This window comes from Oncorhynchus keta, chromosome 35, assembly GCF_023373465.1.
Source record: "Oncorhynchus keta strain PuntledgeMale-10-30-2019 chromosome 35, Oket_V2, whole genome shotgun sequence".
NCBI classification, from domain to species: Eukaryota; Metazoa; Chordata; class Actinopteri; order Salmoniformes; family Salmonidae; genus Oncorhynchus; species Oncorhynchus keta.
The window spans coordinates 13,086,392-13,109,842 of NC_068455.1; the positions used below are offsets into that span (position 1 = coordinate 13,086,392).

General features: G+C 43.5%; 2 protein-coding genes across 12 annotated transcripts in view; both read right to left on the minus strand.

Moving 5' to 3' along the window:
• Positions 1–18,855, minus strand: part of LOC118369045 (nesprin-1-like) — a 95,586-nt gene extending 76,731 nt beyond the window's left edge. For 10 of the 11 annotated variants that reach the window (XM_052496582.1, XM_052496590.1, XM_052496589.1 and 7 more), the window contains exons 1-28: positions 18,712–18,855; positions 18,328–18,586; positions 18,028–18,207; positions 17,363–17,507; positions 16,840–16,998; positions 16,187–16,369; positions 15,852–15,953; positions 15,394–15,597; positions 14,955–15,162; positions 14,316–14,428; positions 13,891–14,096; positions 13,187–13,628; positions 12,671–12,843; positions 12,423–12,510; positions 11,995–12,216; positions 11,591–11,755; positions 10,860–11,216; positions 7,491–7,627; positions 6,274–6,451; positions 5,861–6,043; positions 5,504–5,647; positions 4,822–4,977; positions 4,332–4,496; positions 3,907–4,079; positions 3,526–3,679; positions 1,336–1,479; positions 766–930; positions 186–503 (exon numbers count right to left, since the gene is read on the minus strand). In XM_052496582.1, the coding sequence (XP_052352542.1) occupies positions 186–503; positions 766–930; positions 1,336–1,479; positions 3,526–3,679; positions 3,907–4,079; positions 4,332–4,496; positions 4,822–4,977; positions 5,504–5,647; positions 5,861–6,043; positions 6,274–6,451; positions 7,491–7,627; positions 10,860–11,216; positions 11,591–11,755; positions 11,995–12,216; positions 12,423–12,510; positions 12,671–12,843; positions 13,187–13,628; positions 13,891–14,096; positions 14,316–14,428; positions 14,955–15,162; positions 15,394–15,597; positions 15,852–15,953; positions 16,187–16,369; positions 16,840–16,998; positions 17,363–17,507; positions 18,028–18,207; positions 18,328–18,575 (5,112 nt within the window). In that variant the 5' untranslated portion in view covers positions 18,576–18,586; positions 18,712–18,855. The remainder of the gene's footprint in view (positions 1–185; positions 504–765; positions 931–1,335; positions 1,480–3,525; positions 3,680–3,906; positions 4,080–4,331; positions 4,497–4,821; positions 4,978–5,503; positions 5,648–5,860; positions 6,044–6,273; positions 6,452–7,490; positions 7,628–10,859; positions 11,217–11,590; positions 11,756–11,994; positions 12,217–12,422; positions 12,511–12,670; positions 12,844–13,186; positions 13,629–13,890; positions 14,097–14,315; positions 14,429–14,954; positions 15,163–15,393; positions 15,598–15,851; positions 15,954–16,186; positions 16,370–16,839; positions 16,999–17,362; positions 17,508–18,027; positions 18,208–18,327; positions 18,587–18,711) is intronic. The other variant, XM_052496584.1, reaches the window with a different exon arrangement.
• Positions 18,856–19,322: 467 nt separating this feature from the next.
• The window catches only part of LOC127915636 (nesprin-1-like), a 29,645-nt gene continuing 25,516 nt past the window's right edge, over positions 19,323–23,451 (minus strand). The window contains exons 26-33 of the mRNA XM_052495862.1: positions 22,690–22,820; positions 22,255–22,351; positions 21,989–22,087; positions 21,060–21,247; positions 20,717–20,840; positions 20,378–20,544; positions 19,612–19,765; positions 19,323–19,467 (exon numbers count right to left, since the gene is read on the minus strand). Coding sequence (XP_052351822.1) covers positions 19,693–19,765; positions 20,378–20,544; positions 20,717–20,840; positions 21,060–21,247; positions 21,989–22,087; positions 22,255–22,351; positions 22,690–22,820 — 879 coding nt within the window. The 3' untranslated portion in view covers positions 19,323–19,467; positions 19,612–19,692. The remainder of the gene's footprint in view (positions 19,468–19,611; positions 19,766–20,377; positions 20,545–20,716; positions 20,841–21,059; positions 21,248–21,988; positions 22,088–22,254; positions 22,352–22,689; positions 22,821–23,451) is intronic.

The following is a 23,451-nucleotide window of genomic DNA, read 5'->3' on the forward strand; positions in this document are numbered from 1 at the left end:
TCGATTTTGAGAAATCTATTCCAGTCAGCTCGAAATTGGCCCTAATTTTCCCTAATTTTAAGTGTCAGTTGAAACAGGGCTTTATTGAAACACCAGTACCTCCTATTGGAAGACAAGCTCAAAGAGACATACAAACATCGAACATCATCTACTGAAACTCAGGCGCTGTAGAAGAAGATGCTGACCTTTATCAGTTGGAGTTGAGCGTCCTTGGTGGCACGGTCCGATCGGCGATGACTCCTCAGTTGACCTTTGATCTCCATGCTATTCAGCCAGCTGTCCAGACCCTGAAACTTTTGCTCCATCTGGCAGAGCTTGGCCAGGGTACTGTTGAGCTGGGTCCTGGTGTCTCCCAGCTTACCCTGGTACAGATTCCTGTTCTGCTGCAAGGTCTCCAGGACCCGGTCCTCGATTTGGGGGACACCCCAGGGCACAACCTGGTCTCTACTGTCCAGCAGGGTGTTGAGTAGGGCCTGGCCCTCCGTGCACTGGACCTGCAGCTCCTGGAAATGAATGCAGAGAGGCAGCTGTCATTGTTATTCAGACTGAACATTACGAAACATTACTGGACATTCCAACGCCGTTATACATCTCGTGCCGACAGGCAAAGCTAAGCAATTTTCCCCATGCTGAATAACATACGTTTAGACAACAATTTGGGAATATGGTCCATTATATTCAATACGTCAGGGCACAAGATCAATGGGAAAAGCCACTCTTCTTTGGTTCTTGTATGTGGAAACAGCAGTATGTTCTTGTTATGACCTGTAGTTTCTGAAGCGTCTCCTCCAGAGTGGCCACATCCCCCTCTAGCTGTGTGTAGCAGCCCAGTTTCTCCTGCTCCTGCTCAAGCCATGCCTCAAACACATTTAGGCCTCTCTCGTACTCCTGGTGGACCTGCACCAGCTCTTCTGCCTTCCCCACCGCAGTCTGGAAACACAAAAACAAATATGTGCATTATAGACATGTAACTACTACAAAAATATGAAATGATAACATGAGACTTGTGTCTTCACACAGTCACTGTGCACGGGAGGAATGCCACAAGGTATTCCTCCCGTACCTAAATGTACAAATTACCTCGACTAACCTGTATCCCACGCACATTGACTCAGTACCGGTACCACCTGTATATAGCCTCGTTACTGTTATTTTATTGTGTTACTTGAGTTAATTTAGTAAATATTTTCTTAACTCTATTTCTTGAACTGAATTGCTGGTTAAGGGCTTGTAAGTAAACATTTCACGGTGCAGTTGTATTTTGATTTGATAATCTGGCAAGTGATACTAACATATAAGAAGGAGATGGATGCTTCACTGCTGTACTGTATATACCTTGGTGTTGTCCTTGACGGTGTGGTATCGTTCCTGCAGGTCCTGGAGCTCTAGCTGGGTGACGTAGTGTTCCGCCATGTTGGCTCCCTTCACGGTGATGGTGTCCAGTAGCCTGCTGTGGCTAAGAACCTCCTCATAGAGAAGCTGAAACAGACACAACATGGATCAGGCCTAATGTGAATGTTTCTACTGCATTTAAAACACAGCATGACACGGGGTTAGGTTAGTTTAGGATAAAACGAAACGTCTATTACATTGGCATTTGGTGACTTTTTATAAGGCAGAGGCACCCTCCTATTGTATTGTGCATTGTATTATATATTGTATTACTGTATGTATTGATACATGGTTGGGATATGACTGTGATATGTGGTTGTCTCTCTTGGCTATGGCACGCGCGTTTGGATTTGTTTACCAAATGCCCTAACAAAAGGAGGTATATGGACATAAATTCTGAACTTTATCGAACAAATTAAACATTTATTGTGGAACTGGGATTCCTGGGAGTGCATTCTGATGAAGATCATCTAAGGTAAGTGAATATTTATAATGCTATTTCTGACTAATGTTGACTACACAACATGGCGGATATTTCTTTGGCTGGTTTGGGCTCTGACCGCCGTACTCAGATTATGGCATGGTATGCTTTTTCCGTAAAGTTTTTTTGAAATCTGATACAGCGGTTGCATTAAGGAGAAGTTTATCTAAAATTCCATGTATAATAGTTGTATCTATGATCAATGTTTATGATGAGTATTTCTGTGAATTGATGTGGCTCTCTGCAAAATCACTGTATGTTTTGGAACTACTGAACATAACACGCCAATGTAAAATGAGATTTTTGGATATAAATATGCACTTTATCGAACAAAACATACATGTATTGTGTAACATGAAGACCTATGAGTGTCATCTGATGAAGATCATCAAAGGTTAGTGATGAATTTTATCTATATTTCTGCTTTTTGTGACTCCTCTCTTTGGTTGGAAAAATGGCTGTGTTTTTCTGTGACTTGGTGGTGACCTAACATAATCGTTTGTGGAGCTTTCGCTGTAAAGCCTTTTTGAAATCATACACTGTGGCTGGATTAACGAGAATGGTATCTTTAAAATGGTGCCTAATACTTGTATGTTTGAGAAATTTGATTTATGAGATTTCTGTTGTTTGAATTTGGCGCCCTGCAATTTCACTGGCTGTTGGCCAGCGGAACCCCGTTCCCAAACAGGTTAAGATAAATGCACTAGCTGTTGTTAGTTCTGGATAGGAGTGCCTACTAAATTGTAATGTAAATGTAGTGCAATGTATATTTATGTATATTATGTATTTTATTTGTTGTATTGTTATTTGTTTGGACCCCAGGAAGAGTAGCCACTTCCTCGGCAGCAGCTAATTGGGGATCCTAATAAATACAAAAAAATCAAAATACCGGACAAGGATGTCCTCTTTCACCATTATTATTTGCACTGTCTAAAGCTGAAGCAAACCATGGCATGACACTGTGTTAGTGTCACTTTATCAAAATGTTTCACAAGGCAGAGGCACATGACAAAGATGTCCTCTTTCACCATTATTATTGGCACCGGCACCAGATATTATTTCCTCTTTCACTGTTCATTATTTGCAATCACATTTCCCATTGACTGTCAGTAAGAAAAAGTAGTATACACTGAGTGTACAAATCATTGAGGCCACCTGCTCTTTCCATGACAGACTGACCAGGTGAAAGCTTTGATCCCTAATTGATGTCACCTGTTAAATTCACCAATCTGTGTAGATGAAGGGGAGGAGACAGGTTAAAAAATTATTTTTAAGCATTGAGACAATTGAGACGTTTATTCATTTAGAGGGTGAATGGGCAGGACAAAACATGTAAGTGCCTTTGAATGGGGTATGGTAGTAGGTGCCAGGCGCACCGGTTTGTGTCAAGAACTTCAACGCTGGCGTTTCTTTTTCACTCAACATTTTCCTGTGTGTATCAAGAATGGTCCGCCACCCAAAGGACATCCAGCCAACTTGACACAACTGTGGGAAGCATTGGAGTCAAAATGGGCCAACATCCCTGTGGAACGCTAGAGTCCATGCCCGACAAATTGAGACTGTTCTGAGGGAAGGGGGGGGGGGGGTTGCAACTTAATATTAGGAAGGTGTTGCTAAAGTTTGGTATACTCAGTGTAGATGACCGCAGGTACCTTGGCTTTGCCCAGGTTGGCAGCTTTGTCTCTCATCTCGGAGCATTGTTTGTCTCTTGGGTCCAGGCTCTCCTCAACACGCTCCACCCAGCCCACAAACTGACACACGTCCTCCTGGTAGCTGGTCCACTGGGAGAGGGCTCCCTCCAACTGGCTGTGAGGGAATACAGTGTAGTACACATAAATATATCACACAGTTAGCTGATCGCAACTAAAGGCACTTGTACAGTCTCAACATTGACCAACATTCTTAAGTTGGCAGTTGTGTTCAGAATGTTCACAGTAAAAACAAATATTCAATTTGATCAGATGTTATCATAACCCAGTAAGTATTCTACTAAGGCATTCTAATCATTCAGGACATTAAAAAGAGAAGCTAACCTTTTGCATTGGATGGAGGCGGAAAGCAGGGTATCCCAGGAGTCTTTGAGGTCCTGGATGTTCTTGCAGACTACTGGTACACCCTCTACTGATGTGTTCCTCTGGACAGACTCTCCCCTGGTGACCAGCATCTTCAGCTGGATCTCCTTCTCCTGACGTGCTGTCAGCAACGCCTGAGACACATCAAGGGTCAATACATGTATTACAAAATGAGTTCAGACATCTGGAAGGCAGTAGCAATGCTAACGTAGCTACCCATAACATACTGGAGATTTAAAACAACTTTTACTCTATAATCCAAGTCCAAGTTTAGTTTAGTTGATTGTATTTAATTGTAGCTAATAAAAATTTAGCTTTACTTAGTTTAGTTTAGCTTAGCTAAGTTTATCTTAGCTTGATGTAGGTCAGAGGTGGTTGTACTGTACCTCCAGCTTGATCATCCTGCTGTCCAGGACATTTTTGTCTGCTGTGGGAGTGCGGTAGGTCTGCAGCATGTGGCTGGTGTCGGCCAACCAGTTCTGCAGCTCTTTCAGCTCCTGGGAGAACAGCTGGTGCTCAGTGACGATACGGTCGATACGGGAAGCCTTCTCCTGTAGAACCACAAAGCATAGCACATGTCATAGGTCAGTCACTGTGTGTTCATTTGTTTGCACACTCGTAACAAATTCAACTCAAAGTGAACCTGGGGTTTGTGTATACAAATGCCATAGGGGTAAAATTCAGTATGGAATAAAAGAAGAGCAGCAGTAATTTTGTAAGTTTACATTGGTTACAGTATTTCATTTTTCAGCTATAAGATTGGAAATTCATTGATTATATACATAATTTTAACCGGAGAGGTGACTCAAACCTCAGTCTAGTTCCTCCTGCCTGCCCTCTTGCAGGTGGACAGGCGGGCAGGCAGGTGTTAGTTACCTTGGTCAGGTTGGTTAGAGCTAAGTACTGAGCGGAGAGCTGCGAGACACGGTGGACAAAGCTCTTTCTGGCCGCATGTCCATCCCACAGTAGCTGGGCCTTCTCTCTGAGCCTTATCAGCTGAACCTCTTGAGAGGCTAACTCCTCGAGCACAGACTGCAAGGGCACAAGCAGGTTATCACAGAGACAGAAGCATGCAAGCCAACACACAGAGACAGTTAGCCAAGTTAACATAAACACTTACAGACCAGGGTTGTAATGCAATGGAAGAAAAAGCAGACTGAGTCAATGTTATGAACATGAAATTCTGTCATGACATGGCAATCAAAAGAAGGTTAATGAACACAACAAAGATGTTTGAAGCGTTTGAAAACATTGAACAGGGCTGTTAAGTGTCAACTCTTTAAACAGTTATTATTTACCCCGCATTGAACACACATACAGCAGAAGCATTTGAAAATAGATCGGGTAGGTAGCAGGGCAGAAATGAGCAGTGAACAGTTATGTTAAGCTTTGACAGTGCGATGAAGGAACTCCATCACTGATTCACAGTGACTGAGCTGAAATGGTGAGCTTCTATAACGGCCATGCTGGTGCCTGGCAGGGCATGGTGATTGGTGGGATGATGGGACAGTTATGAGGATAGCTCTTCGTGATTTGACAGGCTGAGAGCCATGTATACCTGCAGCTTGTGCAACTCCTGCTTTTTGGCAGTGAGGTCATGGAGTCGTGTGCTGCTCTCCTGTACAGCAACCTCTGTCCCGTTCAGCCACTCCTGAAGAGGCTCCACACTCGCCTCAAAGTCCTTCATCTGAGACTGGAGGTTCTGAAAGAAGAGTGAAACACACGCAACCTCTGATACACAATTCAAAACAGGTTTCAGCATCACACAAATTGCTAAAATTGCAAAATGCTTGCTCTCGAGACACAGTAAAGTACAATGAGTGTGAATTTCTATTTTATTTTATACAAACTGAATAGATGACATATTCTCACCACTTAAAGGATTCACATGCTGTACTTTACATCAATTGATTACCTGTAGGGCAGTCTCCCTCTGGTGCAAGTTGGACATCAGAGTCTTCCAGTCTTCTCTGGCACTGCTCATTTTGGCCCGGACAGCATCTACTCTGTCCTTGGCAGCGATACTGACCACCAGCTCACCACTGAGCGCCACAGCATTTAGTTTGGAGTGGCCCTGCTCCCTGTCACTCAGGAACTCCTTGGGGGTGGAGACAGAATGGCCAAGAGATAAGATGCATTCTTTAAAAAAGAATGTCCAATTCAATCAAATGTGCTTGCAAGGCCAAATGTGTTTAAGGACAAAAGGTTTCCTGGACAGATTAGAAGCGCTTTAATAGAGAACTTCCATTGAAGAACTCATGGAGGTCATCCATTGAACCTGATGGACTAGGCTTGATTTGTGTCCAGGGAAACTGGGCCTTAACGTACCTGTATCTTCTGCAGACTGGAGGAGGCCTCACTGAGGTTCTGAGGCACATCAAAGCACTTGGCTGTGTTGATTTTGGCATTGACCAGCCACAGCTGGAACTCTCGGAAAGCGGCACGGAACTCCTGCTCCAGAAGCTTCTCTTTGTTTTGGCATTCTCTGGAGGCCCGCAGGCTCAGCCTAGGAGGGAGAAGAGAGGACAGATAATTGTATACAGCATCTACAGGACGGTATTCTGACTTGTATACAGCATCTACAGGACGGTATTCTGACTTGTATACAGCGCCTACAGGACGGTATTCTGACTTGTATACAGCATCTACAGGACGGTATTCTGACTTGTATACAGCATCTTCAGGACGGTATTCTGACTTGTATACAGCGCCTACAGGACGGTATTCTGACTTGTATACAGCGCCTACAGGACGGTATTCTGACTTGTATACAGCGCCTACAGGACGGTATTCTGACTTGTATACAGCGCCTACAGGACGGTATTCTGACTTGTATACAGCGCCTACAGGACGGTATTCTGACTTGTATACAGCATCTACAGGACGGTATTCTGACTTGTATACAGCGCCTACAGGACGGTATTCTGACTTGTATACAGCATCTACAGGACGGTATTCTGACTTGTATACAGCATCTACAGGACGGTATTCTGACTTGTATACAGCATCTACAGGACGGTATTCTGACTTGTATACAGCATCTACAGGACGGTATTCTGACTTGTATACAGCGCCTACAGGACGGTATTCTGACTTGTATACAGCATCTACAGGACGGTATTCTGACTTGTATACAGCGCCTACAGGACGGTATTCTGACTTGTATACAGCGCCTACAGGACGGTATTCTGACTTGTATACAGCGTCTACAGGACGGTATTCTGACTTGTATACAGCATCTACAGGACGGTATTCTGACTTGTATACAGCGCCTACAGGACGGTATTCTGACTTGTATACAGTGCCTACAGGACGGTATTCTGACTTGAGATCTGATTCTGCATACTTAACTTACATTTTGGCTCTCATTGACATCCGTAAACAAGTAAATTATCTACTTATCTCAACTTGGAATCGGGCCCATAGCGTATGCAATGGCTTTGCAACAGAACAGTATGTAATACACACTCCAAAAACTATTTAAACAAATTATTTGAATGTCAGGTATAGTACGACCCCATCCATCATGCTGATGAATGACTTACCTGTTGTACTCCTTGATAAGGGAGGACACTCTCTCTGACTGAGTACCCAGGTCCTTGGAGAACCGACACAGACCGTTGAGCTGGAACTTCAGACTGTCTGACATGGGCTCCATTTTGACTAGACCTTCCAGAGTGTCCTGGGGGGCACAGACACAATGAGAAGTTGCTTTAGAGGAGAGTGAATGGAGGATTGTGAATGTAGCCCCAAGGATATGGTGATTTTTGGAATTTCTAACTTCCACTTTGAAAAGTAAACAGTCATCATAAGTATTACGGATCTAAGCCTTCCTTTAATGTTACATTTCGTTTTAGCATTGCAGCAATACTAAAAGGACCAGTGCAATCAAATATATGATTTTCCAGTGTCTTATATAGACTGAGTGTACAAAGTGATGTCAGTTGTTAAATCCACTTGTCAGTGTATATGAAGGGGAGGAGACAGGTGAAAGAAGGATGTTTAAGCCTTGAGACATGGATTGTGTATGTATGACATTCAGAGAGTGAATGGGCAAGACAAAATATTTAAGAGCCTTTGAACAGGGTATGGTAGTAGGTACCAGGTGCACCGGTTTGTGTCAACAACTGCAACACTGCTGGGTTTTTCACGTTCAACAGTTTCCCGTGTGTATCAAGAATGGTCCACCACGCAACGGACATCCAGACAACTTGACACAACTGTGGAAAGCATTGGAGTCAATATGGGCCAGCATCCCTGTGGAATGCCTTGGACACCTTGTACAGTCAAAGCCCCAACAAATTGAAGTCCTTCTGAGGGCAAAAGTGGGAGTGCAACTCAATATTAGGAAGGTGTCCTTAATGTTTTGTATACTCAGTGTACATTTTCACACTATGTGGTTGGAATAATACTGTAAAATTGTGAAAATTATGATAATGCCCTTTTAGTGTAAGAGCTGTTTGAAAAGCCTGTTTTGGTGGGATGGAGTTTTGGCCCTCCGACTTAGTTAATATACCAATAAGAAAGACAGTGTCACGGATCCCTCCGGAACTTTCATTACACACCCCTGGCCCCTATTCCCATTGATTAGTAATTGTATAAGTGTGTGTTTGTTCACCATTGTCCTGTCGATTATTGTTACTATGTCCGTTAGTGTGTGTGAGTACCTGTGCTGTGTGTTTTGGGCTTTCGCGCCATTGTGGATTGTGCGGATGATTTTGTAGTGTTACAGCCTGTATTAAAAATGTATTAAATTGAGATTTTGTGTCATTGGCCTACACACAATGTCAAAGTGGAATTTGTTACAAATTAATAAAAAATGAAAGGCTGAAATGTCTTGAGTATTCAACACGTTTTTTATGGCAAGCCTAAATAAGTTCAGGAGTAAAAATGTGCTTTACGAGTCACAGTAAGTTGCATGGACTCACTCTGTTTGCAATAATAGTGTTTAACATTGTTTTTGTAGGATTACCTCATCTCTGTAACCCACACATACAATTATTTGTAAAGGTCCCTCAGTCAAGCAGTGAATTTCAAACACAGATTCAACCACAAAGACCAGGGAGGTTTTCCAATGCCTCGCAAAGAAGGGCACCTATTGGTAGATGGGTAAAAAAAGAAGACATTGAATATCCCTTTGAGCATAGTGAAGTTATTAATTACACTTTGGATTGTGTATCAATACATGCAGTCACTACAAAGATACAGGTGTCCTTACGAACAGTTGCAGGAGAGGAAGAAAACCACTCAGGGATTTTACCATGAGGCCAATGGTGACTTAAAAAAAGTTACAGTTTAATGGCTTTGATAGAAGAAAACCACTCAGGGATTTTACCATGAGGCCAATGGTGACTTAAAAAAAGTTACAGTTTAATGGCTTTGATAGAAGAAAACCACTCAGGGATTTTACCATGAGGCCAATGGTGACTTAAAAAAAGTTACAGTTTAAGGCTTTGATAGAAGAAAATCGAGAATGGATCAACAACATTGCAGTTACTCCACAATACTAACCTAAATGATAGAATGAAAAGAAGGAAGCATGTACAGAATAAAAATATTAAAGGAAAATGAATCCGGTTTACAACAAGGAACTACAGTAGAACTGCAAAAGATATGGCAAACAAAGTAACTTTTTGTCCTGAATACAAAGTGTTATGTTTGAGGCAAATCCAACTCAACACATCACTGAGTACCACTCTTCATATTTTCAAGCATGGTGGTGGCTACATCATGTTATGAGTATGCTTGTAAACAGCCAGGACTTTTTTATGATAAAAACATGGAATAGAGCTAAGCACACCAAAATCATAGAGGAAAACCTGTTTCAGTCTGCTTTCCAACAGACCCCGGTAGACAAATTCAACTTTCAGCAGGACATTAACATAAAACACAAGGCCAAATATACAATGGAGTTGCTTACCAATACAACATTGAATGTTCCTGAGTGGCCAAGTTACAATGTTGTCTTAAATCGGCTTGAAAATCTATGGCAAGACTTGAAAATGGCTGTCTAGCAATGATCAACAACCAACTAGAGAGATGGAAGAATTTGCAAATCATGTGCACATCTTGAACAATCCAGGTGTGCAAAGCTCATAAGCCCCGTTTTCATTGGCACTTAGAAGTCAACCTAGGTTGCCTAGCTTGAATTGCGTTTCCACTTCCTCCAGAAATGAGAAATGATGGGCTGACTGCTCTCCAGTTTATTTGTGTAAAAATGAATGAAGGATCCGGTGGTAATTGTGACATGTCTAACTACTGCAGTATTGCTTCTCCATGTGCTAGCAAACAACAACAAGCCCAGACGAGCTAGCTAAACATGGTGCCAGCTTCCAGCAGTGATCAACTGGTTGAAGCATATTAAGTGCTTCACTAGCCAGAATTCTAATCGAGCTGGCACCAGTTGTGAAACTGGGCTGTGCTGGCCCAGGTTTCCCTCGACCCAGCTCCAATTTGAGAATTCCATTCGAGCCAGATAGAATTTGTCCCTAATTTTAAGTGCCAGTGGAAATGGGGTTTTAGAGACTTACCCAGAAAGACTCACAGCTGTAATCACTGCTAAAGGTGATTCTAACACGTATTGATTCAGGGTTGTGAATAATTATGTAAATGATCTATTTCTGTATTTAATTTTCAAGAAATTTGCAAATATTTCTGAAAACATGTTTTCACCATGTCATTATTGGGTATTGTGTGTAGAAAAATCTATTTAATCAAGTTTGAATTCAGGCTATAACGCAACAAAATGTGGAATAAGTCAAGGGGTATGAATAGTTTATTAGGGCACTGTAGTTCCACCCACTGTCCAGATTGGACCCCTCGCGGCATGGATCCGTATGATTTCATACTGAGGTAAAAAGGCTGCATTGAGCCTTTAAACAGTATTTTTAAGAGCACCTACAAATGAGCCTTACCTTTGCAATCTGCCAGCCCTTCACAGCCTCCTCTCTACTGTTTTTCCCCTCTGCATGAGAGAGCCTGTGTCTCCACTCCTGTAGCTGACTGCTAAACTCCTGCAGGTCCACCTCCAGCTGAGCAGCCAAGCAGTTAAACTCCTGTTCGGAGCTGGCGAGTTGGGAGAGAGCAGTCTCCAGGCCTGCCCTGTTCTGCAATGCCCCGCGCTCCCACTGCTCCCAGGCAGACAGCAGGGCTGCCTCCTCCCTCTCCACTGCCTCGAAGCCTGCGGAGCCAGTGTGGTCCCTCGTTGCAGCCCCACAACGCTGCACCCGGCTCAGACGCTCTCGGCCACGCTGCCTGGAGTCTATCAGCTCCTGAAGTTCAACATGGAACATGGAACAATGAAACAGGAAACATTCAACTGTTACTGTTACTGCCAACTACGTCAACTGTTGTTAGCTACTGCAACTGACTACGACTGTTATTAGCTAACTGACTATTCTCCATTTGTCACTCTGATGTCCTATAGAGGGTAAACGCAGACTAAGAGAGAGACACATTTCTTTATGTGAGGGTAACATGTATTTATGATCCTGTGTGCCTCAAATATTGTGAGTTGTGAGTCTTCTTATTTTCTCATCTATAATGATTACTTTTATGGACTAAACTATAATAAGCTTCCCTATGATGTGTCAACAAGGGGGTGATGGACATTGAGATACTGTAAGTGATGCTTGAACATCCTCACCTGGACTTTGGCAAGTTTCCTGTTTACAGAGGTGGAGTCTCCTGACAGGTCAGACCAGCGCTGGAGCTCCTCCTTGGCAGAGGCCAGCCAATCATTGAAGTCCCTCACAGCTTCCAGGTAGTGCTCATGCTCTGTCACTCTGTTCTCCATGGCCTGAACCTTACCCTGGGGGATGGACAGCATATAGAGACTGGGTTAGGCTGTTTGCCCATAGAGTACACTGTGAACCAGGACTGTTAGGATATTTTCTAGATGCATTAACAAAGTCTGTTTCAACAACCGAACTAGATGGTTTACGGCTAATAACACAAAAAGAAAATGGTTTCTACCATTATCGTCAGTTCTTATACAAAGGAGAGACATATGTACTTAACTGCCATCCTCTAGGAGCAGGGCTTGATTACCTTGACGACAGCGGTAATGTCAGCGAAGTGTGCATTGACTTCCATTCTCTGCTCTGGTCCAAAGGCCTGGTCACCTGTCTTCTCATGCAGCTCTGCAGCCGTCTCTGTCAGCCTGGCCAGTGGTGCTGCGTGGGCTTCCACGTCAGCCTGGAGGGCTCTGAGACGCTCCAGGAGATAGGCCTTCTCCTTCAGGCCTGGCTGCTGGTCCAGGGCCAAACCCACCTACATTTACATATATCATTAGATTACTAATACATTTTAGCAATCTAGCGAATGTTCTTATCCAGAGTGACTTACAATCAGTGCATTCAAATAAGGAAGGTAAAACCACCATATGTCACAATCAATCAAGTGAAACCTTCAAAATAGCCCATACATGCTAAATCAGTGGTAGTAAGAAAAGACTAGTGTGTTCAGCCGAATCTCACCTCCTGCTCCACAGACTCCATCCACTGCTGCAGCTGCCCCTTACTATCCTGGTAGTTACTCCACTGGGCTACCGTCCATTCCAGACGACTGAGGGAGGATACACACATGTAGAGATTAAACATAAACAGAGGAGATAGATAGATAGATAGATAGATAGATAGATAGATAGATAGATAGATAGATAGATAGATAGATAGATAGATAGATAGATAGATAGATAGATAGGAAATACAACATTGTACAGTACCTGTGACAACTCATGGAGGTCATGAGCATGCTGGCCCAGGCGTCCTTCAGGTTCTGTAACTGGGAGCAGATGGCCTCCTGACCCTCCACACTGTGGTGCTTCAGAACCTGCTCGCCCTTCCCTACCGCCATGTTCAGCTTCACCTCGCCCTCGCCTTTCATCAACAGGATGTCCTGGAACACACGAAGGAAGTGTCAAAACAAATCAAATCCAACTTTATTTTAGTTTAGTTGAAGACCTGTTCATCAACCATGGATAACATTGCTCATTGAAATATTGACCTTCAATGCCTCAAGCTATCATATTGCTAAAGACCAAAGTAAGGTGTCTATTTTAGGGCCAATCTGAAATGGCACCCTATTCCCTATATAGGGCATTACTTTTGTGCAGAGTCAATTAGGGTCATTTTGTCTGACCTGTACCAGAAATGTTATTTTCCAGTTGATATGTCTTTCCAACCCTGCACCCAAATACTTTTATTCAAGGACTATTGAGTCAATTCTTGATTCTACTAACCTGTACCAGTCCCAGTCTCTTCTCCAGCGTCACCTTGTTCCCCAGGGTACTATTGAGGGTCCCCAGTCGTTCCTTCATCCCGTTTAGCCAGGACCAGGTGCTCTGCAGGGTCTCCTTAAATGCTTCCTGTTCCTGTAGGTTTACCTGGCAGCACCTCAGCCTCTCCCTAACCCTCCGCAGCAGAGCCTGGTGCTGAGACTGCAGCCCTGCAGCCGCCCGCGTCTCACCACCGTCGCCCCGTCCACCTTCATTCAAGACCTGTGACTCCTGACACAGTCGCTCGAAAGAGTCCCTCTCTTTGAGCACTTCCTGTTGGTATTCCTCCACCCCCTCCAGTGTTGCCTTCTCAAGACCCCTGTGTTTCTCCTCAGGCAGCTCTGAGGTCACCCTCTGCTCCATGTGTTCCAGCCACTGCCTCAGCCTCTTCAGACGCCCCTCAAACCTGACAGACAGAGATATTATATGACCATGTCACAGTCATGTCACTCACATCTATGACTGTACTCCTGAGGCCCACTCCTGGGTTTCAAGGGTGCGTCTCAATATTATAAAGCTCAAAATTCTAAATTCTCTTAGTCCCCCCCCATCTGTACTGATGTGAAAGAGCAACACCTGGATAGGCCTGGATAAGTTAAGATGAAAGAAAGGAGAGGAGGAGACAAAGTCTCTTTATATTATTGAGATCCATCCCAAGTATATTTTACCCATTGAGTTGTGCAGTGCTGTCCTCCAGGGCCTGCTGGTTGAGTCTACACTGCTCAACATAGCGGTCCCAGTCCTGCTGGATGGAGGAGAGGTGCTGCTGCACCTGGCCAGCACTGGCCTTAGGGAGGTGGAGCAGGAGCTTCTCCCCTTCCTCACACACCTGAGTCAGACGTACCTCCCCGTCTTCCACACGCTCCAGCGCCCCCTAAAGGATAGGAGGTAACATGTCAAGGGAAACACTTGAACAAAATTAAATCTAATCCTGGACAAAAAAGCAGACTCAAGGGAAAATGTTAATGAAATAGTTTTTAGTCAAGGCCTAGACTTAATCTGCGTCAAAGAAACCGACCCTAAGCGATTGAGGATTAATAGTATATTTGAGGGTTATGGTTTCTATGGGTTCTATGCTATGTTCGGACTGTACCTTTAGCTTCTGGAGTTTACGCTCCACGATGCTAGTGTCTCCTGATTGGTCAGAGCACTCCTTCACGACCTCCCTCTGCCCAGACAGCCAGCTATGGAACTCCCGAACCAGCTCTACAGAAAAGAGAGAGAGATATCATCATCATCATCATCACCATCATCATCTTATTCATTATATTGTTATTGTCATGGTCCCAGAGTAGTTTAGAATAGTCTAGTTAGACTACAATAGAACAAATAAAGAATAGCACAGAACAGAATAAAAGAGAACAGAATAGTGTACTGATTGGCTGACAGCCTTGGTATATCAGACCGTATACCACAGGTATGACAAAACATTTATTTTTACTGCTCTAATTACGTAACCAGTTTATAATAGGAATAAGGCACCTGTGGGTTTTGTGATATATGGCCAATATACCACGGCTAAGGGCTGTGACCAGGCACTTTGTGTTGCGTCGTTATAATAAATAATATATGCCATTTAGCAGACGCTTTTATCCAAAGCGACTTACAGTCATGTGTGCATACATTCTACGTATGGGTGGTCCAATAACCCACTACCCTGGCGTTACAAGCCATGCTCTACCAACTGAGCTATAACCCCTTATAACCCCTCTTAGGAACCAGCCATCCTCACCGTTGAAGTGTTTTTGCAGGCCGTGTTGCAGTGAGGCCAGGGTCCTGGAGGAAAGCTGGTTGACAGACTCATAGCCCTTGATAAGGTCAGTGAGTGCACTACCCAGCCCAGCCAGCTCCTCAGAAGGGTACTTCCGACACAGAGTGTTCAAGCTCTCCCTGGTGGAATCTATGCTGCCTTGCTGGTTCTGAAGGTCCTTCTGGAGGTCCTGTTATGCAATTTACATACATACGAATTAACACATACAACAATAATAATATAAATAATAACAAGTGTGAGCTCTCAGAACAAGAACTTAGTATAGTCGGGAAGAGGGAAAAGGCCTTGTTCAGGAAAGAGTGAGGTGGAAAGTGATGGGGGATGCCCTATGTTGGCGGCTAAGAGGACTAAGTCAAGTAAAATCTCAGGTAAAACCTGTTTCAATTCAATGTCTACCTACCTTGACTCTGCAGATGTCCTCTAGGTCAGAGCCAATCGGTGAGCTCGTCAGGGACTGCTCTAAGCTCTTCAGCCAATCAGACATTTGGGTAATGTAGTCCTCTAACTGCTTCCTCTGGGAGCTGAAGTCCCTGAGGTTTCCCCTGGCCTGCTCACATAGCTTCTGCACCTGGCTCAGCTTTTTCCTCAGGTCCGCCTCCAGCACCTGAAATAAACACACAGAATATTGATTAGCTCCTGCTGAAGTTGTATGGGGCAAACCAACGGAGGATGAGTTTACCTAAACGTTTTAGCACTATTATTCATCCATTGCCTACCAATGGATTTAAAATGATCCTAGGGAAACTCACATTGTGTCAGTTAGTTAAAAAGTTGCCCTGAACTTATAGAACTTCAAAGAAGAATTTCCTAAACTATAGATGTCTGAAGTTTGGGCTTCAAACCAATCGTGTGCTGTACCTGTAGTTTGGCGGGAGTGTCCTGGCTACAGTTGAGTTGCTTCAGTTCTGACACTTTCCCTTGCAGGGTCACAAGCTGGTGCTCTTTCTTCCCCATCTCCAACTGGATAGAGAGAGAGGGGAGGAAAAGAGAGACAACTAGATTCTCTAGTTTAATATAGAGATTGAGCACTTTGGATTTGGCAGCTGCAGGACTGGAACGTCTGAAATTCAGTCCAACTAAATTAACTCGGCAGGTAACAGACCCCGTTTAAGTTCCTCTACTGTTTCCCTTAAATGACAGTAGTAAGGAATATCTCATCTCTGTGAATGTGTGACTCTATCCATGTATCCTACCTGTAACGCAGAGAGTCTGGTCTCCATTCTCTGGCTGCCAATGAGGTTATTCAGGCTTTCACTGAGTTCCATCATTGAGCTGTTGGTCCAGCCCTCGATCTCTTCACTGATCTGCTGCACGTCATCCGACAACGCCAGGCTCTGGCTCAGATGCTCAATGTTGTTTTCAATCCTCTCAGACACCTGGAATGTAAAGGGACTAAATCAACCTCTGTAAATTCACAAAACTGTGCGGGCAAAATAAATCACGGGAGAACAAGATTGGTAATAACAGAGATGGACAAACTGATGGAACTTAAGAAACTGTCCCAAAACAGTGAGCAGCGGATGACCTATGCTCCTCACAGAGTAAAATAGTTGGTTTCCAGGCCCAGATTAGGCCTTCTCCTGTATAAAAAAAGCATGCTTAAGAGAAAGTGCTTTTTAGTCGAGGATAGGCTTCCGGGAAACATGTCTCAAAGGGTTTAAGTCAAGTCAAGGATCCCTATAAGCTGTTGCTCCTGCAGCAGCTACTCTTTCTGGGGTCCATTCTTCCTGATGACCTATGGTCCTTACAGTCAGAGTAAAAAGGTCAAGTCAAGGCTGATCTTTTGGACTCCAATGGCACTATCACTATTGTACCTCTTGTTTTTCTATTGTCCATGTAGACTTACCTCGAGCCACTGGTCTACTAGAGTCTGCATGTCTGTCGTGATCAGCTGAGCCTCACAGTCTGGGATCTTCTTCAGATCACACAGCAGAAGTTTTCCTTTACTGGAGAACTGGTCCAGCTCACTCTGCTTGGCCAACATCTCTGCCTTCACTGCTTCATGCTGTATCAGTACAGGTAAGAAAACAAAGGGCACTTTTTTAAAAAAGTGATTACTTTTATTTTGAAGTTTTTTTATTTTACCTTTATTTACCTAGGCAAGTCAGTTAAGAACAAATTCTTATTTTCAATGACGGCCTAGGAACAGTGGGTTAACTGCCTGTTCAGGAGCAGAACGACAGATTTGTACCTTGTCAGCTCAGGGGGTTGAACTATAACCACTAGGCTACCCTGCCGCCCCAGGTCAATGTATAATCATAGTAGCAATAATAAGATAATAGCTATTAACTGTGTACTAATATAAACCTTTTGCATCAAAGTTGTATACAGGTTTATACGAGAACTGAGATGAATGTCATTATCCTAACCTTAGCCAGCGATCTCTTGGTCTCCTCGTGGTCTTTCAGAGCCGAGCCGATGTCAGCCTCAGTATTCTCCATGGTGGCGGCTATGTATGTCCTCAGGTTATGGTATTCTCTCATCAGCTCCACCAAAACACTGCACTGCTCCTGCCTGACAACAAACATCTCTTCAAATGACTCAGTTGTGGGGTGAAATTGTGCTTCTGGATTTGAATTGTTGAAGTGTTCATATACTCTCTTGCATGAGCTACAGTATGTTAGATCAAATAACATGGTATTGGTCGTGTACACAGTTTAGCAGGTGTTATAGCTGTGCAGCGAAATGTTATGTTACTAGCTGCTAACAATGCTGTCAAATGTCAAACAATTCAATGTCAAAATTGAATAAATAAATTCAAGAATGGCGGGATGAATCCAAAACAACCCAAATAGCACTGTAGCAGTATAAAAATGCAATCTATGCAATCTATACATACGTACACAAGAAATACTAAGGATGATCTGTACAGCAGTAGATATAGCACATAGCTATGTCAAGAATCCAGTATATAAATAAATATCTACACAAGTTTGCTGCTATTTACATGTGTGTGATGAGTTTAGATTGTGATATAAGCAACTATACAAGATAATTTGGTCTTCAACATTTGATGCTGAAGACAGAACCCTACCTGTCAGTTATGAGTCTCTTGGTATCCTCCCAGGTGGTTTCCAAGAGGCTGATCTCCCTGAGAACCTCCCCGGCCAGCTCTGCATCTCTCTGGGCTAGTTGCTGACCCTTGTCCCTGAGCCACTGCTCCTCGTGTTCTTGAGACTGGAGCTCATCCTCCAGCTGGTTAAAGAACCGCAGCCTGGACACCAAATAAGAAAAGACTGTGTTACAGCCAGCTATTCACAATTCATCCAGACATAATGTCAAAATTGAACTCATGATTGAAACCACCAAGAACACTGGCCAGAATCCTAGCTACCTCTGCTGCAGGGCGAGTGGGCTGGGTTCTCTCAGGCTCTGGTGGTCCGCCTTCTCCTTGATGTCCTCCACGCTTTTCAACAGCTGTTCCTTCCTCTGTCTGAAGGAGCTCCATAGCGCTCCCAGGGCCTCTGCCTCGCTCTGCTTGGTTCCAAGCAGATTCCTCACTGTGTCCAGCTCGCCGCTGAGACCATCAGCAAGCACCCGGCACAACGTCCGGGACCCAGACCCATCCACACCGCTCACCATGTGGAGGTGGCCTTCAATCAAATCAAATCAAATTGTATTTGTAAAGCACATTTCGTAGCAAGGTAGTAACACAATGTGCTTCAGAGGAAAACATACATATAATAAACGATAGATATGAAATAAACAATATAAATACCTTTACAGAGGCTGCTGTCCAGGCCGGCTGCCAGGGTCTCCAGACTGCTGATGTCTGGGATGATGGCCTCCAGTTCTCTCTGTAGTTCCTCCACCCGACCATGGTCCCAGCTCCCTGAACTCTCCACCGTATGCCTCAAGCCTCGTAGTACCCCCACAGCCGCACCGTGGGTCTGTAAGGGAGGAGACATAACACAGATGTTTTTATTTTGGGCTCTGACATGTTAAGCAGATTTAACCACTTTTTAATGACTTTCCCAAACCTTTAACCCTAAACTTAACCCATGTTTTGAAAATGGTTATGAAAATGGTTAGGATAATGGTTATGAAAATGGTTATGAAAATGATCTGGTTATGTTGTAGGTGTCATATGTGTCAAACTCATACAATGGGGGGCCAAGTGTCTGCAGGTATTCACTCATTACTTGTACTTGATTGATGAATTAAGATCACTAATCAGTAAAGAACTCCCTCAGCTGGTTCTCTAGGTCTTAAAAAAAGAAACCCGCCATGGAATGAGTTTGACACACCTGTTGTAGGACCTTTTTCTTACCTCCAAGAAGGCCTCCAGCTTCCCCAGGCAGTCCAGCCGGAGCTCAGCCAACTGCTGGACCTCCAGGTAGGGCTGTAGGCTGTTGACCTGTCTCCCCTGGAGGAGCTGAGCATCCTGGGGTTCACACGAGGCACACAGCCCCTCTGTCTGGAGCTCCAAGCTCTCCCTCACACCACTCTGCTTCTGAAGAGCCGCTAGTGTTTCCTACAGCAGACCATACAGGGTACAGAGGGTGACGAGCAGGAGCAGGAAGAGGGGGGGTGAAGAGGAAGAAAAATAAAAATGAATTTCTTGTAGTAGAACAGTCAGACAAAAAAACATGATTGACCAGTTGACCATGGTTCATACCTTGACTTGCGCCACAGCAGGCTGCAGGTCAGTGATGTTGACCAGGGAGGTTGAGTGGAGGGTGGAGAGGAGGTTCTCAGACTACTGAGAGAACTTCAACAAGGACTGGTCAAACTGCTCCACCTGTAACAGCTGGCTCTGGAGCTCCTTGATTCTGTACAGTATACAAATAACAGGAAAATCACATACACTGGGCCAACATTCCTCCACAGCGATGTGAGAGACTGATCAACAACTACAGGAAGCATTTGGTTGCAGTCATTGCAGCTAAAGGTGTCACAACCACTTATTGAGTGTAACGGGGCAAATGCTTTTTCACACGGGAGAATTGGGTGTTGCATAACTTTGTTAATTAAATTAATAAAATAAGTAACTATTATTTATTTATTTTTTGTAAACTCAGGTTCCCTTTATCTAATATTAGGTTTTGGTTAAAGATCTGATGACATTCAGTATTGAAAATATGCAAACACAGAGAAAATCTGAAAGGGCTCCAATACTTTTTCACACCACTGTACCTCTACAATGCTGTGTGCTGTCAGTACCAGTAAGACATAATTAAGTTGGAAATGTGATGTGACCAAAACAACTTGATTTGGAAGATGTACAGGATCCATTTGCCAACAATGAGGGTCAGACTGGAATGAGGTATGTGAGCTCTGGTCAACAGCAGTGCACTACATAGTATAGTAATGTTGGAAGCAGCCTGACTGAATCAATGTGTTACTGCTGAACCGAGTGACACACACACCATCTTCTGACTGACCTGTGAGGGATGAGTTCATTCTGGGAGTTCCATCTCTTCTTCAGCTGCTCCAGGTCATCACTGAGCTGCCTTGCCTTCTCCTCTGGGGCGGTGGGGTACAGGGATGTCCCTGAGGCCACCAGGCCATCATGGAGGGGCTCCAGCGACACCACCTCAGACTGCAAGTTCTACAGAAGATAAGCTTTTGTTGAGCATCTATGCCAGCAAGCCTTGATAAAAACACTTTCAATGGAGAATCTTCAGGCTTAATCTATGTCTCGGAAACTGGCCTAAATGCATATGGAAACTCTGCAGGATCAGTCCAGGAACATGGATTGAAAATGGATGAATTTACTGTACCTGCAGGTCCTGCAGCTCACTCTCCAGCTTGGTTTTATCTGCAGGCAGGCAATGGCTCTCAGGTTTGGATGTAGACTCACATCTCTCCAAGCAAGATACAAAGCTAGAACGATCCTTCTCATACCTGAAACAAAGTATCCAAGTTTAAGAAGACGGGCACTTCAAAAACAAATGTTTTACATCAATATTTCACAGCTGAAGGGCCGGTTTCCCGGATCCACATTAAGCCTTGACTAAAAATAACTTTAGATCAAGGTTCTTTAGATGCTTTAGTCCAGCACTAGGCATAATGTGTGCCCGGGAAACCAGACCAAAATGTCTCCCTCCAGCCTAGCCTTCCTACTTTTGCCATAGAGACAGCACTTTCTCCAGTGTGTCCTGTTTTTCTTTGGCCTGCCCTAGACTCTGGTCATAGCTGGTCTGTAGAGCTGCCACGGCCCTCTCAGCCTGCTCCCTGTCACTGAGTCTACGTGCCCCAGCAGACAGGGGCAACAAGGCTGCCTTCAGGCTCTCCAAGCTCTGGGACACATCCTAGGGGGATAAATCACAGAATTAAATACATTTGACTAATACAACACTATATACAATATTATCCAAACACAGTAATGGAATCAGATTACTTTTGGATTACTTTCGCTTTAAGAGGCATTAGAAGAAGACTACAAGGATCCATGAACACATTTGATTTGGACTTGGACTTGTGGTCAGACTTGCTCAGGTGGAACAAACTTAAACTTGCGCCTTTTTCAATTATAAATTGAATGTCATTGAGAAAACAGAATGGTGTCATATTGCATTTTTTCACAAACATCTTTGCTGAATTTAAAAGCAATCCAAGAAGCAATCAACTCATTTTTCTAAATGATATGTAATCTGATTACAATCGTTTTGCTGATAATGTAACTGATTACAGTTACAGTTTTTTTTGTAATCAGATTACATGTAACCAATAACATGTAACCAGTAACTCCCCAACCCTGACTATTTATTATGTACTATATAGCTCTATAAAGACAACAGTATTGAAAAAACAGCAAGACAATATCGTCAATAAGATGTCAGAACCTCATTCGTGATAGCGAGCCATGGAGACATTGTAAATGTACAACCTTAAAGTTTAAAATGTGTATCTCCAAGAACAGGAAACAGTAGAAGGAACCCATTGTGGCCTTATGTCTGACATGAAATTAGTCAAATGAAGTAGCCCAAGCAAGTCATTAAATAAGTAGTTGTCAATACATCGTAATGACGAAACCAGAGAGAAAGACATACCATGTGGTTCTGGAGACATTTGTAGGTCTCTGACGAGGAGGTACAGGAAGTGACAGGATGGTCCAGTTTCTTATGGAGATCACCAAGTGTTGTTTTGGCCTTTAAATAACATAATTCCGACAATCATTGATTTTGACATTCATCATTTCCTCTAACACTACTAAGGGTTATTTTCATTGGTTCCAGTTGTGACGTATAGCTAGTGGTAATTCTACTCGTTCTCCCGAGGTTACTCGAGAATAAACCAGTCTTTATTTCAGTCGTACCTCTTCCAGGCTGGTGTTGAAGCGGTGCTGTGTGGAGGAGCTCTCCTGCAGCAGTCCTTCTAGCTGCTCCACACTCTCCCTGAGCTCCTCCCAGTATCTGCAGATGAAAAGATAACACTCAGCAACTTTTGGTAGCACAAATCAAAATAGCCTTGCATAGATAAAACACATAGTAACTGGATTGTCCAGCACAAGACTTCAATATACAGTATTATGACTAACTTTAACATGCAGTATATAATGCAATGAATTATTAACCCTACAAAAAAAGAAATGTAGTTAAAACCATCGGTAAATACATTCATTTACATTACATCAACATTTCTGTAATTTAGCAGATGCTCTTATCCAGAGGAATGTACATTTCCATTACATGTACATGTTTACAGTCAGGGCATTCAACTAAGGTAGGTAAAAACATCCACACGTCAGTACCTGCCGATCTGGGTGAGCCGAGCCTTGATACGGGCTGCCTCCCCAGAGGAGATGAACTGGGCCAGGGCCTGGGAGTGGGCCTCTAGCTGGGATAACACCTCTGCCTTGTCCCCCAGCTCCACACCCACGGCCTGGGAGGAGGGAGGAGGATAAAGATGGCTACCTAATACTGTTTTTGTTTTTGGTCAGATAATTTCTGTTTGCAAGTTTTAATGGTTTAAAGGTTCAATGTTTGAGTCATTCAAGTTATTAAGGTATGAATGATCTGTTGGAATGAGCTACCTTGATTTGATCACTGATTTGAGTCAAAGATGGAAAATCTTGTAAATCATTAACATGTTGTGCATACTGTCTAGATGTTGTGCATACTGTCTAAATGTTGTGCATACTGTCTAGATGTTGTGCATACTGTCTAGATGTTGTGCATACTGTCTAAATGTTGTGCATACTGTCTAGATGTTGTGCATACTGTCTAGATGTTGTGCATACTGTCTAGATGTTGTGCATACTGTCTAGATGTTGTGCATACTGTCTAGATGTTGTGCATATTGTCTAAATGTTGTGCATACTGTCTAAATGTTGTGCATACTGTCTAGATGTTGTGCATACTGTCTAGATGTTGTGCATACTGTCTAGATGTTGTGCATACTGTCTAGATGTTGTGCATACTGTCTAGATGTTGTGCATACTGTCTAGATGTTGTGCATACTGTCTAGATGTTGTGCATACTGTCTAGATGTTGTGCATACTGTCTAGATGTTG